Raw genomic sequence first — 19,646 nt, 5'->3', positions numbered from 1 at the left:
TATAACGGATATTTGTATGCACATGCATACATTGTAATTTTATGAAACTAAAACTTTAAAAATTTTTATACAGAAAAACAAAAGAAAACAAGTAAAAATATGACTAATAATGTCAATAATGTCAGATGGGTTTCATTTTTATTTTAAAATGTTTAAAGTATTTTATTATAAAATACTTCAAGTACCTCAAGTAATAAACGATAATGATTTTTGTGTTTTCCTTTTCCAGGATAAAGGACATGCTATACTCGTATATTAAGGACAAAAGTCTATTATTTGCTATTTTTATTTTAACATTTCTTTTTCTGCTTTAATTTTTAACCACATAATTGGCATGAACAATTAGTAATTAAATTGAATCCCGTATATAAGTAAGGTGTATATAGTGTATATAATTCGTGGTGAGTATGTTTGTGTGTTGTATTCAAAATTCACATGTCATAAGTATAAGTATATTTGTGGGTGCTTAAAATTACATATTGAGAATAATTAATTAAAAAATAAGAAAAAGGAAAAATTATAACAGTAAATTAAAAATTCAATGCACACATGTATGCGTGCATGTATAAAAATTCATACTCTAAAATAATTTTAAATGTTTCATTCGTTTTTTGCAAATAATTGCCTACCTACAACAATACTTACTACATATATTATTGGAAAAATTCTAAAAAACACTGAGAAAAAAAACAACAACATTATTTTCGCATACATTCTATTATTTTGTTTTATTATTGCTCATAAGCGTGATTATATTCAAACGTTGTCATATACCTATGTATCTATAACATGCCACATTATATATCGACACATGTTAGAACTTCTACATCTAATTTAAAATTTGTACAAGTATATATATATGCATATATATATCAGATGGAAAATTGGTAATATAACTGTTGTTTAAAAAAAATTTAATGTTAAAAAATGAATAAAAATATAAAAAGTATATACATACTAACATATTTATTTAAAAAAAAAAAAAAGACAAAAAAAAAAACAAATTATAAAAATAATAATCAGTATATATTGAAAATATTGTTGTACAAACGTAGACATTCTGGCGTCGTTGACTTGTCGTAATTGACGTCGTCTTTATATTTTTATTATTGTTATATTATATTCTTGTTGTTTTGTGTTTTTCGCCGTTTTATAGTTGTTATTGTTATCATTGGTGTCGTTGTCGTCGTATTGGTCTTCGTTATTATTATTGCCGACGTCGTCTTCTATACTTCTTCATCATCATCATCGTGATCATAGTCAATTACCGTATTAATAATATGAATTTTTTTTTTTCCAATATTTATACATGTACTTACAAAATATCTGTGTATGTACATTAGATAAAGATTTATACATATATAACAGTTCTAAATGTAAATATACTAAATATGTATATATATATATAATACTAATATTTTAAGTACATACATAAACCATATAATATATTAAATTTAAAAATAAATAACATAGTGGAAAAAAAAATAAAAAAAATTTAAAAGAAGCAATAAGAATAACAAGCAAAAGCAACAGGACTAACAGTCTATAATGTAAAATATACATATTTTATTATTATATAGGTACTCAACATATTGTACAACTATTTTTATAACACACTGTAGATAAATACATACATGTATTAAATATGTAAAGTACATATAGATAAAATCACAGATATCTATATTTATATTTCATTATTTTCTAATTTTGTTTTTCTATTTTTTTTCTGTTCTCTTGTTCATTATTGTATAATATACATACATTATAATACAATTTGTCAAAAAAAAAAAATAACAAAAATACAAGAGTATAAAAAAAATTGTTTGTTCATTTGTTGTACCCCCGGCATTTTATTAAATGATGTGTCAAGATACTTTTATTTTTCCTTATACTTGATATATATATATATATATATTTGTTCTTATATATACTAACATATGGTGTATATATATGTATATATACCAACAAGTTAAATTATTTTTCTATTATTATACTATTTATCCATATTATTTTTATTGTTATTATTATATGGTATTATCCAACAACAAAACATATGCGATTTAAATTAATTGAGGGTAAAAAAATAAAATAAAAAATAGAAATATATACTTACATATATATATATATAATAATGTGTAAGTAAATATATGTTAAAACATATTTGTGTTTAAAAATGATATATTAGGTATTTTTTATAAAATTTATATATAAATATATATATATATATAAGTATATATACATATATCATCATGATATATATGCTTATAAGTATATATATCAAGTAGATATATGAATAATGGGCAAAGAATACAATAGGTATACATATATATAATTTATCAATATCAACTAACGATGAAAATTATCCAATCTAATAAATCATACAATATATCAAATATATATTTAGTTATATATATATGTAATATATAATTAATACAATATTATCATATGATTTTTTACAGTGTATTCTTAATTTATATATTTTTAATGTGAAAATATTTTGTAATTTAAAACAAACCCGAATATTTTAATGTGGTTATCATAGTGAATTAAGTTAGAAATCTAGTTTTGTATAGTATATATGTATATAATTATATATATTAGTATATATAATTATATATATTAAATTATATATATAATTATATATATAATTTAAAAGTTTTAGTACAAATATACTTTTAGTACCGATGGTTTTTAGACTATATTGTATTATATATCAGAGTATAATTTTAGTACGAATAAATTAAAATTTTAGTACGATTTTAGCACACATACGAATCACATGACATTTTAATATAGATTAATTTCCAAATTGATTCAGCTTGTTTCCTTTTTCAACTTTTACAGTAAAAGAATATTTTTTAACGTCATTTCTGCAATTTTAATAGCCCCATATTACCTAATTGTTACATTTTAAATTTAATACTTAAATTAATCACCACATAAAATTTATCGAGATTTTACTGTTAATAATGGGAAAATATAATATTTTTTAAAGAACTGTTTTTAAAATATATTATTATATTTTGTAAACATGTATAACATGTATATGTATGTATAATTTGTAAAATTATATGTAAATAATAGCTAGAACTATAATAGTATTGAAAAAAAAAACAAATTCTGTACTTTGATCTAAAAGCTTTTCAATAGTGCAATATTATTCCTCAATCTATCTCTCTAACAGACTTAAATTAGATATTTTATGTACAAACATAAAAAAAAATAATAAAATAGAATATAATAAAAAAAGAAAACAAAAATATTTTTTTCACAAAAATATTAAATTTTACGTATACACATTCAACCACACATCCATAATATACAGTGAGTATATAGTTATACGTTCTATTTTAGATTAAATTTCTAAAGTTCAATATTGTCATAAATAATAATAAAAGAACAAATATTAAAGTTAATATTTCATATATGAGAATTACGTATACTCTTAAAATAAAATATAACAAAAAGTGTATATAGTGTGTAATAGACCTACTCATATACAGCTTGCTATAATATAACGTATAGTAAATTTGAATGTAAATGGACAATTTTTCTATTGCATAATGGGTTTAGAGTACGTGTATTATATATTGACAAATTAAAAAAAATGAAAAAATATTTAAGTATTGTAAGAAATTGCATATTGTATAAAAAATTCTTTTTCTCATAAGTATAGTATATTTATAAATAAAATATGAAAGTAATCAAGTAATTTTGAATTTTTTTTTTGCTTTTGCCCCCTGAATTATTAAATATTATAGCTATTTAATAATAATATAGTTAATTTAATGTTTTCTGATAAGAAATAGGTAATCAGGTTTTTTATGTTTAAGAAAATTTTTAAACTTAAAGTATAAGGGAGCCTAAATAGAAAAGTAACGAAATTTTAAAATAATAATTACTTTATACTCGTAACGACATTACTTTTAATGATTACTTTATAGAGTAAATTATTTTTTGATTAAAACTATTTTATAATTAACATTACTTTGTATTTTTTTTTTTTTGTAACTTCTTATAATACAATTTTTTTGTACTTAAAAAGTACTTTACAAAGAAATCGCTAAAAATAATGGTTCTTGTAAGTACTTTCCGGCTATTAATAAAAAAATTCCTTTAAAAAGTACTTATTTAGAAATTACTCCAATGAAAAAATATACCTTTTAAAAATAATTAAGTACTTCAAAAATTATATTTTATGGTAATTACTTGGTTGTAATCAATAGTAACATGATTACTTCTGCACAAATTAATATTTTGTGTAACAGAACCAATTTAAATAACTACTATAGAATATGCATAAATGTTACCTATACCTACATTTACCAAATAACAAATAAGTAATTGAATAAAACAAAAAGTAATCATTGTTAATGTAATTTTGTATACTTATGTATCTATTCAAGAATTAATTTATGATTACCTGTATTACTTATATATAATAAAATGAAGAGGAGAAAAAAAATTTTTTTTAAACTGTAATAACATATTATTATGTATTTATTATTGATTTGTATTAGAATGCAAGAAATATTATATTATTATACAACAATAATGGTAAGGTGTACTTATACATATTATAAATGAATATTTTAGGTACTTACTTATACGTAGTAAACTTACGTACGTAAGATAAGTTCATGTTTTGACTGAATTTGTTTAGAAAATATTTTTAAAATATTTAATTTCAATAAATTTAATTCAAATTCTTTTGGCTTTTCAAAATCAAAATATTTTATTAAAGAAAACAAGGAGACAAAGTATTAGGTACCCGAGTAGTTACTAAAACGATTACTTTTTCTATGTTTTAAATTATATTCCCGTTTGTATTATAGTGTACAATTACTAATAATAATTTTAGTCAATTTATTGTTGAAACAAAAAATTATTTGGCATTTTTGAATTATATTATATTCGAAATGAAATATTCGAAATTAATAAGTACCCATGGGTATTTTTTCACAAATCATTTATTTATAGCGCAATTCCTAAATTATTTTTAAATTCTGAATTTTATTTTTTCGAAACATTTCATATATTAATATGAAATTTCTGCTCGATTTTTATATTTTTTATAATAAAATTTATTAATTTTAAATTTTTAAATACTTGTTCCTCAAAAGTGAAGAAAGAGTTCTAATTATTTTTAGTAAGATAACAAAATATTTAAAATATTCAAATTATTGTAGAAATTTTTTTAAGAAAATTAAAATTATAAAGAATTTTTTTAAATAATTCTCTATTCAAATTCATTTATGAAATTTAATTTTAAATTGCAAAAAAAAAGAGAAAAAAAACTTTATTTTGAATGCAATATTGTTCTAAAAGAGAAAACTAAAATTTATTTCACCAAAATTATAAATTTATGAAAATAAAATTAAAAAGTTTTTTTCTTCTTTTTTTTGCATTTCAAATAATTTAATAATAAATTTAAATTTGTGCAAAAGAATGTGTATGCAGTACAAAATACAAGTACATTATAAATACAATTAAGTATATAGTTACTTATTTATGAGTACAATACATAAAGTACTTGTAGCGTAATATGTGAGCAATTTAGAAAATGAGAGCAATATGCAAGTCAATTTTCTCTTTCACATTAGCTGAAATATTCATGTCAAATAATATTTATATACCGTTAATAAATTTTCTTTTGAAGAATTTATATACTACTGCATTTAAATATATTGAGATTGATAAATGACAAATATGCTAAAATAAATGTACTGTAATATTTTGTAAACGAAAGCCAAAATAGCTATATAATAATGTTTACTTACAGTTAAATATACAATTAATTTTATATGGTTGAAGTTTTGATTAGTTATTCTATATGAGTAACAGTAAAATTGTAAATATGACAAAATTTTGAAATTTAATGAAAAAAGTTTTATTTGAAAAGTTTTTTTTTTTTTCGGAAAATTTTTTGGAAATAAAAATTCATTTAGTTCAATTTCAAATAAATTTTAATAGTTTTTTAATAATAAAATATAGTTGCATATAGTTGTCCAAATATCTTGGAGAAGTAAATAATAATTATTACAAAAAATTTTCAATAAATTTCAAGTTTAAGCGTCAGTAAATTGTCATTTAAACTTTCAAATACTCTCTGATCATTCCGTATATGTATGACCTGTACTCTTACTCTTTATTTCAAAATCTCTCTTTACCCAGAGAAAGCAAGATAAAGAACTCTTTAATTATCGTAAAAATTTGAATATTGAGTGAAGTTCTGAATATTGTAAGCGAAATATCGAAATATTGAGTTATATCGCAATATAAAAAGCGAATTTTTCTAAATTTTTGAGTGACTTTTGCATTATACCTTATGATTTTTTAATGACAAAAGTTCTAATTTCGCTCATATTTTTGAAATTGTGTGTTATAGCCTCATATAGCTAATATAATTTTATTTTGATTTCATAAATTATTCTTTATTTTTTCCTTGCTTTCTTTCTATTCTTTTATATATTCTATGCGTACATATAAGTACCCAATGTTTATTATACAAGTGGATGGGCTTATCGGTTAGAGTAACCCAATTTAATGCTTTTTATTCAAGGTTTTTTGGTTTTTTTTTTGTGGTTGTGCTTGTGTAATAGTTTTCGCTATTTTTTCTTTACATTTAATTTGAAATTAGGTCTAGATATTGAATATTATAATAATTTCATCATTATATTTTATTTATATTAACTCAACTATAATAATTATTGTAGCTTAGTCAAATATTTTTGGAAATTTTAATTTTGATTTCAAATATTTTGGCATTATATTCGCTGAATATATCAAAGAAATATTTGTATTGATTAAAAAATATAAGTACTTAAATATAACCTACTAGATTTAGTATTTGCACGCGTATACATACCTACACATGTTACCTACACATGTACACATATGTAAATAATTAATTATCTTTGATAATAATTAGTGTAATACGTAGAAGTGATATAAGAATATTATATAGAAATGAGAATATTATAAAACAAAAGTTTTATATACAAAAATTAATAAATTATTTTTAATGATAAAAACTATAAATAATGGTGATGTTTGATAAAGTACACCATAATAATAATATTACATTTATGAAAGTGATAAAATTTTATAATTAGGAATTTACGTAAGCACTTATACTCCTTTGTGTATATGTACTGTTATAATTAATTTGTTGTTATAATATGATTTTAAGGGTAAATTGGATTTCGAAGAAAATGTAATTAAATTGCTTTTAAAAAAATTAGAAATGCAAAAAAAAAATTCATTACATTTTATCCACCACGTTTTATTCACCACGTTTTAAAAGAGATTAGCGAATTACTTTAGGCAACATTATGATACTTTGTGTGGTGTTTAGATTTTATATACTTAGTAGTTACAGAATTTTTCTGACGAAATCATATACTCGTAGCTGAGGTGAATTACACAAAATTTGAATTTTTATGGATATTAAATAATAGAGATTTCAATTATGCATAGAGAAATAGAGAAGTGTACAAAACATTACAATTTTTGCTTGCAATCATAGATACCGTTACACATAATATACATTACACCACGATTGAGGTGAAATTCGAAAAATTCTTGTATTACGCAACTACAAATAGAAAATTTACATTTCAATGTAAAAAAGCATTTTATTATAAAATCTACAATTAAATTTTTGTATATTTTTTTTTATTTTTTATTTGAAATTGTTATATTTAGTTATTTAATAATATTAATATATATTCATATATACATATATATGTATTTACAATTTAATCAGTAAGTATCAGTAAACAACCAAAAAATAAATTGTAAATTATATGTACATATATGCATGTATAACTATTTCCAAGATTATGCACATAATAATATATTCGAAAAATCCCTCATTTAATTAAAATAACACGAAAAAAAAATGTAAAATAATAACAACACTATTAAATTTAAAACAAATATTAAATATATAATTAATCTATGTACATATGCATGTACATATATAAAATAGAGGCATATAAGTATCAAAAATAATATAGTGAGTAAATATGATTATGCGAAATATGGAGCAAAGCGATATACTATTTCAATATAACAATAATATAAACACTGTTTATATTTAATACTTTTTAATTTCTTTTGCTTCTTCTTTTTTTTTTCAAATATAAATTAAAATTGTATGTGGTATTAATTGACCGCAAGCCTACAAATTAAATTACTCATAATAATTTTATTTTTTCACTATTATTATTATTATTGGTGTACTATTGTTGTTGTTAACATTCTATTATTTTTGTTATACGTATAATAATTTTTTGTTGTTGCTATTTTATTTTTATTTTTGAAGAGTGTAGTAAAAAAAAAACGTAGTATTAAATACGAATAAATATTTTTTTCTTACTTATTTAAAATGTTAAACGCATTTTTATAAAAAAACAAAAATTTCCCCGTTTTTAATCAAAAAAAAAATTATATACATATATTTGTATTTACGTTCAATAATAAAATTCTGTTTATATTGTATTGTATATATGAAATAAAAAAAAATATGTATAAGTATATATTAAATATACCTTGTATATACATTCAAAATAGTTATATTGCGTTGTAGAAATAAAAAAAATAAAAATTTAAAAAATTTTTTAAAAATACAAAAATTATTATTAATATTACAAAATTGGTATTTTAAATACATACATATATATATATATATATATATATATATATATATATATATTATTATACAAATAAATATACATATAAGTAGGCAAAGATTTATACAATGTAAGTGTTATATTGAAAATGAATACAGTCAAGAGTCGATTTAAAATTTTTAAAGAAAAATTCCCAAAATTTCAATTCTTTTCCATTTTTTGTTTTATTTGAAAAATCTGTTATACAAAAGTGAAAATTTAATAAACTTGAAATAAAATCTAACGCGATTTATCATCTGTTTAGCATGACAAAATTTAAAGTCATCTATCGGAATAAATTTGCGTATCAACAAATATTTTACTGGTATAATTAAAACTGTTATACGTTAAGAGTGTTATTCCATTAATCGTTAAATTTTTGTTACTTGAAAATTATTTTTGAATGACAATTATTGCCGTCGGCGATTATTATGTTCCGTCGGAACAATTTTCAGAAATAAAATTTTTGATTACAAATTCCAAAAAAAAAACCATACACTATTTTGATCCGACTGTATATTATTATTGAATTTATAAATGGAATCTTTATATTATTTTTAATAAAATAATATATTTTTTGTATTGGATAATAAAAAAAAAATTTATAAATTTATTTTGATAAATAAGTAAAATGAATACAGATGATGAAGAACCAGAAAAACGAAATAATTTTTTTTAAGTATAAAAATTGCAATAAGTATTTTTATCAAAATATTATATTCTTTATTCCTACATACACACAAATTACAATAATTCATACATATACTTATAGAAAATATCTCGTATAATATAAAAATTTAAAAAGTACTTGTAGAATTATTTAAAAAAAAAAAATATAATATAAATAAAATTAAAAAAAAAAAAAAAAACACATGTATTTTTCAAGTTATTTTTAAGTTGAATGTACTCTGAACGTTTTTATTAGCATATAAGTATGATAAAATAAAAAAACAAACACATTGTATAAGTTGATATACGTAGAATTATAGAAATATGTAGGAAATTTTTTTTTAGGGGAAAAACATACGATATTATGGTATGTATCATAATTTCATTAATAAATTATTTAAAATAAAAATATTTATAATATTTGATTTAATATTTAAAAAAAATAATTATTTTTAATAAATTAACAAATGAAAATAAAAAATTACGTTAATTTATGGTTTATACAGGAAAATTATTTAATAAGTAATATCGAAATTACTTAAATATTATTTTTAATAAAAAAATTCCGGTCGGAAAACAATTAAGAATTAATATTAAATTGTTAAAAAGGAAGAATACTGAAAACGGCAACACAATACTGAATGTGGCAACAATGAACAAAATGGAAATTTTAATTCCTTAGCTTTAAAGGTGGTTCTTGAAAAAATCTACTCTTTCCAAAGAATTAATTCTAATTTATCGTATTTAATTTACTCATTTAGAGACCACCTAGAATGTAGTAAGTAAAATGTCTCCAATAGTTGTTGTATAACAGTTGTATAACAGTTAATCCCAAATTTGAAAAAATTAAATATAATAAGTAAGTAAATTAATTGAAAAATTGCACATCCGATTAAAATTAATTTTCTTCTTAAATTTTTTTTTTGTGAAAAAAAAGTAATTATTAAAATTTTAATTTATTATTACTAAAAAATATTTTCATATTGTATATATCTTATAATTTTTTTTCTACAAACATTTACTATGATAAATAATAATAATTTCATTTGAAAATTATTGCTAATTAAGTACAATGTAAAAAAAAAAACAAATGTAATTTTAAATTTCTGTTAAAAAATGATAAATTAACTAAAAAACAAAAAAAAAATGTTATGTTTGTATTGTGTGTTCATTTTTTTTTTGTGTAATCTCCACATAACCAAAAAATTCCTAGAAATTTTAAAATACTAATCAAGTAAATACAAACAGACAAGAAAAAAATATAAAAACATTTCTCTTCTCTCTTTTAATGAGTAATTTGAAATTATTTTCGTGGAAAATAATAATAACAAAAAAAAATAAGCAAAAAAAAAATAGTTATAAACTATTTTGTGAATTTCCCAAATTGTAAAAATAAAATTTCCTTAATGGAAAAAATAAAAACTATATGCAATAGGAAATTAAATAATTGAAAAAAAAAAATTAAAATTTTTTTAATATTTTAAATAAAAATTTGTTTTTTTTTTATGAAAAACCGGAAAATGATTTCAAAAGCATTATTAAAATTAAAATTTTTTTTTGTTTTAAAGAGAAATTTCCTTTTCAATTTTAAACTAAATTCATTATACTCTTTTATCTCCTTTATTTTTCTATAATACCTCTCAATTTCTCAATAAGCACTTATTTTATTAAAATACAAAGAGTAAATTCAGTACCTTGTCCTACTATAATAAAATAAGTATACGACACAAAACTTGTATGAATTTAGGTAAGTATGACCTTTACTATCATAAATGAGATTTTGTGATGTGTTGTTGTATGTAAGTATAATAACAACAAATTGAGTGAACACAATATTAACGGTGAGGAGGAGAAGTAAAAATAGTAAGTATGAGAGAGGAGAATCACCTATTTTTAAGTGCATATATACTTAATTATGAGAAACAAACTACATCACATAAAAATTAATTAAAAAAATTTCACAGAAAAATAAATAATAATTATTATAAGAGTAGACTACAAACGTACACGTAGGTATATAGTTTTATATATTTACTTATATACACATAAAATAAATATTATCAAAATTATAAATTTAAATATAAATGATTTATCGCGTATTTAAAATAAGTAAATAGGCATACAATTATATAAAAATCATAAATAAATAGAAAAATCAAAAATATTGATAGTAAAAAGAATAGTAAATAATAAGTACTTATTCTTACATACATATATATATATATATATATATATGTATATAATGTAAATATACTTAAGTAATTGTTGAAGGTTATCATTGTATTAGTTTAGTTTATTTTTTTATTATTTTAATATTTTTGATTAAATAACTATATTATGTACTTAATATTTTTTTTTCTACTCGTATATAAGTACTTAGTTATTTTATTTTATCTGCACGCATTGAACTAATTTCATTTTATTATAATATAAAAAAAATATAGGAAATTAAATAATTAAAGTAAACTAATTTAACACAAAAAAAAAACAAAAAATTTTTATTCTCTCGTATATAATCTCGTTATGTTATTCTCAATTTAAATAAATTTGTATGAGTGCCATATTAGAATCCGATTATAAGTAAGTATACTCGTATGATGTAGAATTGTAGAATAAATACGCAATTATTCAATTAACAGTTACTGCAGTTATCGTTTACCAGTTAACAGTCACCTATTACCCTTACCTTTAAGTACTTTTTACACTAGCTACTAATTCATTAAGAAGAACAAGTTTGTAGTTCCTGGTTATCATATTCCAGTTATTTGGTACTATAGTTACTAATTACTAGTTACTAGCTATTAGTTACTACTTACTAGTTACGGGTGCTTGTTAGAATCCCATTTATAAATAAGTATATAAGTAGTAGAATTGTAGAATAAATACGCAATAATTCTCAGAGAATTCAAAAATTTTTTTACTCACAATTTTCACTTAAAAATTTTTTTTTTATTTTTTAAACCCTTTCGAATGAAATTTAAAATTTTCACTCATAATACGTACTTATAATATACCTGATAATTTTTATTACTCATTTTACGCATTTATACTTTACTTACACGCTATATTTAATTCACTTAATGTGAAAATTATAAATTTACAAATAATTTTTTCTATTATACCAATGTTTATAATTAACTTATATTTTTATTATATATATATATATATATATATATATATATACACTAAATATGGATTTAATTAATTTATTAGAAAATTTTCTTTTTCAAATAAGCTCTTAATAATGAAAAACAGTCTGTTTTTTTCCAGTATAACAATATTGTGTGTGCAAAATACATGCAAATATACAAATACAAAAAATAAAACAAGGAAAATTATACAAGTTAAAATTAAATAAAAAAAAATTATATTTAAAATAATTTGAATTTAAAGCTTATTGAATCGAAAAATTTTCATGTCAAATAATCTAATTTCCATTGAAAAAAAAATAATAATAATAGAGAAGTTGTGTTAAGTAATTTTTAAAAATTCTAGTGAAAATTAAATTACTAAACTCTTATAATGTTATATATAATAAATCAAATCATTTTGCAATTTTTATAATGACATTTTAGGAAATAATTATAATTAACTAAACAATTTCAAATAAAAGCAGGAGCTCTAAAATTAAGTTGAATTTTGATTTTGTATAGACTTTGGCTTCGCATTTGCATTTTTCATTTAAGAACGATGACAAATTCAATGGCACTAATTCGTATTCATTCTAAAAATCTAATTCGTATTCATTGTATGCACATAGACGTAAGACTATGATATTTCTAAAACTGAACAGAATAATGATATACGAGTAATTGAATCCGTTGTTCAAAATTTTTACTTATATACAGAAAATTAATTTTGTATACATAATTTCAATTAATTTAGAATTTTGGTTTTAATTACTAAAAACGACAGACTTGTACTCATTCAATTTTAATTATTGCTGCTTAAGCATTTGATTAATTTATCTGCATCAAATTCTTTATTATTTACGAGCTCTACTTAGAAATAGTACGTTTTCAGTAGTAGTTTAATAGCATAAATAGATACCGATCTCTTTCACACATTGTAAATTAGAAAAATTTTTATTCAAAATGTTAAAGTGCCTAATCACAGAGCATTTATATTGCATTTATAATATGCTCATAATTATATAAATATATTAAATAAATTAAAATATTAATTAATTAACCTTAATCACATTAAAAACATAAAAAAAAAAAATATCAACATTTATGAAAATTATAGTGAAAAAGAAAGAGAAAGAAACAAAAATTAAAAAAAAAAATTTCATACCAAAAAAAAAAACAAGCAAAGATAATCAAAATTTTGAGTGAAAAAAAAAATCGGAACTCGTTCCAATTTTCAAATTTTTATTTTTCTTTATTTTGTGACGATTTTTCATTCTCATAAAAATAATTTTAAGTAATTAAATGATTTTTTTTTATTAAATTTTTTTTTTTTTTTTTAAATTTGATTACTCTTCTTTTTTCTTCTTACAAACAAGCTCATTGCAATACTTATTTGAGTTGAGAACTTTTGTCCCCTTCATTCATAATAATTATTTTTTTTTTGTAATTACTTATTAAATAAGAACGTAAATTTTTGCTGTTTTATTTCACTTGAATAACGTAAACATTTTGATTTTTTTATTTAATTTTTTTTTTTTATTATATAAATTTATAAATTTTTGTTATGGTAGCATTTTAATAATTTTTTGTGCGTGTGGAATATACTCGTACTTAGTAAAAGTAATCATTACAAGTTGATTTTAAATAAAGAAAGAAAGTATTCTGAATTACTTAATTTTACATATAAATTCAAATAATATTATTACGGGTAGATTACTTATTTGACCTATGACTAAATTACTAATTTGTGTTCAAATTAATTTCTTGTGTAAAGAAATTATGTTTAGCATGAAATTCAAGAAAAAAAGACTATTATTTAAAAATAATATACTTAAGTAATTATGCATTTTTCTATAGTTATCAAATAACAGTTATCAGTTATCGATTACTAGTTAACAGACACCGATTATCAGTTAACAGTCACTGATTACCAATTAAGTTTTTAAGTTACAATGTACTAATTGCTTACAATACAAGTCTGTATTTCCTGGTTATCATATTCTAATTATTAGGTACTAGTTACTAATTACTACTTGCAATAGGTACTAACTACTAGTTACTAATTACTAGTTACTATCTACTAGTTACTATAATGATGAATTACTATTTACAAAATACTTAATATTTCTATAAATTTTTTTTTTTTTGAAAATCAAATTAAATTTATAGAAGATAGCTACAAATAAGTAAGTAACTAAGCAAGTAATTACTTATAATATATTTTTTTAATTCTTAATTATCAACTCAAACTCACGCTTCAAAACTCATTCATATTCTTTCGATAATTAATTTTTTTTTTTTTAAATAAAATACCAATTTGTTTTCCGGTTTTGATTAATAATTTTTTTTTTTTCTTGACTTAGTTATCAAATTTTCAATAATAAAATTTAAGTACTTATACAAATATAGAATTAATGTGAATAAAATCTTCTATAGTACTTGAAAGTATATTGAAGTATATTATATTTAAATATCATACAATTTAATACATAAAAATACCTATAGATGGCATTCAACTAACAAATACTATTTTATATAGAACGTCAAAGTACACACATTAAAATATAGAATGAGTCAATGACTAAACTTTTACTTCGTTCTAGTTATTAACCTCATAAAATTAAAAAAAATATATAAAATAGTGCAAACCTAAATAAAAAAATAAAATGAAATTTCACACTATTTCTAAAGTTTAGCAAAAAAAAAAAAATTACAATAATTAATTTAAAATGAAAAATTTATTAAAAAAAAAAAAACAAACCAGCAAAAATATTTTTTTTTTTTTTGAAAAACACGTTGCTGTCACATACGGATGAGTACGCGTTTAATAATTTAAACCGAAAAAAAAAAAATTCATTCCTGTCTATTTTTCATGTTTTTCTTCTTTTTTTTTTAATTTTAATTCAAAATCAGTTTAATTGTACGTACAAACATGTATAGAGTAGGTATATGTAGTAAGGTTTGTACATACAATCGATTCTTAGCGATGGCAATAACCGATAATCGAAAAATAACAAAAAAAAATGTTTTTCGAACTTTTTATAGTTAAATTAACCCTAAGTATACCTAATCAATTATAAAATATTTTTTGTTTTTTTATTTTTTCTTGTTTCATAGAAAAAAACAAAAAAAAAAAAAACAAAATGATAAGCAATCGAATCGAATTTCAAAAGAATTTATTATAATTTTTGTTAAGTATTTTTTTTTTTTTTTAAATATGACACACAAGAAATTTTTAAACGAAAATAAAAGTAACGAAAAAAAAAGTACTCAAGGTAGTTGGTTACTTAATGAAATTATTTAGAAATTTTTAATTCAATAAATAGTCACAGAAATGGAGGGACGAAATCGTTTTCAATATACAGTATAGGGAGAGATTAACCTAACGCGGGGCTATAACGGAAAGCCCCCATAAACCATAAAATTGCAAATTTAAAATTTCATTTTTTCCTTTCATCTTAAAAATTAGAGTTCAAATACATAAAAAAAAAATTTAATCTTTCACTTACCTGTGTTGCATCAGAATATGGTGTACTGGAATTAATATCCACAAGTTGTGATCCAAATATAACACCAGATAAATTATTTGGTATTAAACGTTGTTGTTGTTGTTGTTGTTGTAATTGTTGCTGTTGTTGCGATTCTTGTTGATGTTGTAAATTTTGTTGATGTTGTAATTGCATTTGATGCTGTTCAATTTGTTGTTGATGTTGAGGACCCATATTAAATGTATTATTATTATTATTATTATTACCGTTATTTGTATTATTTAATATTATATTTGTATTAAGTCCACCATTAGCTATAGTTGGTGATGGTGGTGTTACAGATGTATCTTGAGTATGTTGTGGTACCATATTTTATAAATTAATAATTTTTTTTTTTTTTCGTTTTTTTTTTTTTGGTAATTTAATTGTTTATTTATTTATTTTTTTTTTTTTAAATATAAAAATTATAATATTTCAAAAAAATATTTAGAGCTGCGTAAAGAGAGAGAGAGAGAGAGAGTTTAATAACTTATATATTATGTAGAGAAAGTAAAAAAAAAAAATTATTTTAATATTTTACTGCTCTTCGTATATATATATATATATATATATATATTTAATGTTAATAATAATTTTTTCGTATAATTTTAATAATAAAATGTTTTTATTTATTTATTTTTTTTTTTTTCAAATTTAATAAGTTGTTATACAAATTATGTACAAGTATTACGAATTTTTAATGTTAATTTTAAAAATTAATTTTTTTTTTAATTAAATTTACCGTTGTTTGTCGTTATTAATTATTATTTTAATAAAAATTAAAATTTTTTTGTTTGTTAAATTGCAATTTTATTGTATAAAATTTTTTATTAAAAATAAAAACACACTCAAATTTTTTTGTTAAATTTTTTATTTTATTTTTTATTGAATGTAAAATTAAATTGTTTATATATAATTTATAATTATAGTTATTATAAAATTATTAATTTTATTTTGTTAAGTATAAGTACTAAATTTCATTATAAAATTATTTTAGTCATTTAAAAATTATGAAGAAAAAAAAAATTAAAATTTTCAATTCAATTGTAATTTCTTATTTCTTTCTCTCTTGTTTTTCTTTTTTTCTATATTTATAAAAAATTTAATATTTAATATTTATTAATTAAATTGTTTATTTTTATTATATTTAATTTTATATTAATTTTTCTTGATTATTTTTAAATATAAATCTCATATTTTATGTATAAAAATTTAATAAAATTATTTAAATAAATTTTTAATAAAAATAAATTTATTAAAGGGTCCATTATTTTTAATTTTTTGTTTTTTTTTTTTAATATATTTTTATATAATTTAAAAGTTAATTAAAATTTTTTTTTTTTATAAATTTTTAATATTTAATTTTGCAAATAGTTTTTTTTTAATATTATTAATATTTAAAATTAAAATCACTCTTAATTTTTTTTTTTATTAAAATTAAAATTGTTTTAAAAATTTTATTTGTATAGGAAAAAATTAAATTAATTATTTTTTTTTGTCTCGCTTTAGTATATTAATTTACGCTTAGGCAGTGATGAACATAAAATAAATGTTATAATTTTTTAGTTTATGCAATCATTTAAGAAATTTTTTTTTTGTTTTTGAAAAAATATTTTTTTACTTAAAACGAAAAAATGTTTATTTTAATTAAACACACACGCACACACAAAATATTAAATAGTTTTTTGTAAGAAATATTTTTTCTTTTTTTTTTTTTTAAATTTAAAAAAAAATTTTTTTTTTTAGGATTTATTTTAAATTATAGGTTTCTTGTTTTAACACATGTAAAATTATTTTTGTTTTCTAAAAATAAAATTTTTCCAATTCATTAAAAATAATGTTCAATTGATTTGGAAAATTGCAGAAAGAAGGATGATACTAGGAAATGAGAATCATTAATTAAAATAAAAATTTAATTAATTTATTTATGAAAATTAAGTTTACATATATAGAAGGTAATTAATTACATATATGTATAAAAAGAGTTACTATAATCAAGTATTTAAGTAAATAAAACAAATTTTAATTAAATATTTTTTAATTTTTTATTTACTTTTCATGTAAAAATGTTTTTGTTTTTAAATTTTCATTGAATTTCTCACTGCAATTTCTTGTGTATAATTTTAATTTTTTTAATTATTTTTTATTTTATTGCACTGCAGTTTTTTTTTCTCTATTTGTTCTTAAATTCTTTATTTAATTTATAAATGAATTTATAATTTAAGTTGTTTTGATATCTTATTTAATTATCCAATAAAAATTTTGGATTTTATCAATTTAAGAATATAAAGTATAAGTATCTATAATAGAAAAATAATATTAAAAATAAAATTTAATTATGAATTTTAAAAATTAATAATGAAGAACTTTTAAAATATATTTAATAACCAAATAAAAATAATATAAAAAAAAATTAAATAAATTAAATAATATTCGTATTTTTATACTTATAAACCATATAATACATCACACAAATTATTTTTAATTATTACACTTATAATTTATTATACAAAATTATAAATATTTCATGGTAATATGAAAAAAAAAAAAATTAAAAACCAAAAATATTTTCTTTAAATTAATTAATAAATTAAATAATTGAGAAAATTCTGTAATAATTATATTAAAATGATAAATAAATAACGGTATAACAGTTTGTTTTTTTTTTTTATTCACCAAAAAATTAACGGTGAATTATTAATAATTATTGATAGGTTTATACATAAAATTCAAATTAATTCTTATTAGAAAATCATTTCTTTTTTTTTTGAGCTAATAGGTACAGTTCTGTATAACAGTTAAAAATCCCAATTTATTTATATAGTTCATATATATATTATTATAAATCATGAGAGTACAAGATGGGTTTTTTGAATTCTCGTCGGTAAATTTTTAAAATTTTTTTAAATAATTATTTTTAAATATATTTTGAAAAATATTTATAAAATAAAATTTCAAAAATTTTATAAATACTTATTTATAAAAAAAAAAAAAATTTTATATTTTTTCAAAATTTAATGTTCTAACACAAAATTCTAAGTATATTTATATAAATTATATTTAATGATGTGTTCAAAATCACGTAATATTATTAAATATTTGTATATAACTATAAAATAGAAAAAAAAAATATATATAAATTTAATTTATTTATTAAGCGGAATAAGAAGAAAAAATAAATAAAATACCGGAAAGTTTTAGGTATAAACATTCAATTTAAATCAAATATAATTATATTCGTTTAGATTAAATGATTAATAACAAATGATTATAAATAATGAATATATACTCAGATATTCGATATACTTAATTGTATATTTCTAGTGAATTGATTAGCAAAATTTTAAATGAAAAAATAAAATGTTCAACATATTTAGTATATATATATATACATACATACTTTGATTATAACAGTTTATAACAATAATATTAACAAAATAATTTCAATATAAGTATAAGTATGTGAATTTTCTAAATAATAATACTTATGGAATATATACTAGTTAATAATTATTAAGAATTTTGAGAATTAATTTAATTTAAAACATTATACTTTAGACGAAAAAAAATTTATACTCGTAATAATTAATTAAGTAAAGAAATCGAATTGAACAGAAAAAATCATTAGAGTACTTAATTAATTT

General features: G+C 18.9%; 1 protein-coding gene across 1 annotated transcript in view; it reads right to left on the bottom strand.

The window, feature by feature from the left end:
* LOC129607576 (myb-like protein Q) overlaps positions 1–17,746 on the bottom strand; it is a 68,183-nt gene extending 50,437 nt beyond the window's left edge. Inside the window, exon 1 of the mRNA XM_055518655.1 lies at positions 15,985–17,746. Within this exon, the coding sequence (XP_055374630.1) occupies positions 15,985–16,332 (348 nt within the window). The 5' untranslated portion in view covers positions 16,333–17,746. The remainder of the gene's footprint in view (positions 1–15,984) is intronic.
* Positions 17,747–19,646: the final 1,900 nt, after the last annotated feature.

This window comes from Condylostylus longicornis, unplaced genomic scaffold (assembly GCF_029603195.1).
Source record: "Condylostylus longicornis isolate FDR11 unplaced genomic scaffold, ASM2960319v2 ptg000027l, whole genome shotgun sequence".
Taxonomy (NCBI): domain Eukaryota; kingdom Metazoa; phylum Arthropoda; class Insecta; order Diptera; family Dolichopodidae; genus Condylostylus; species Condylostylus longicornis.
The sequence above is the reverse complement of the archived record's forward strand: the minus strand, read 5'-3'. Positions and strand labels throughout refer to the sequence as shown.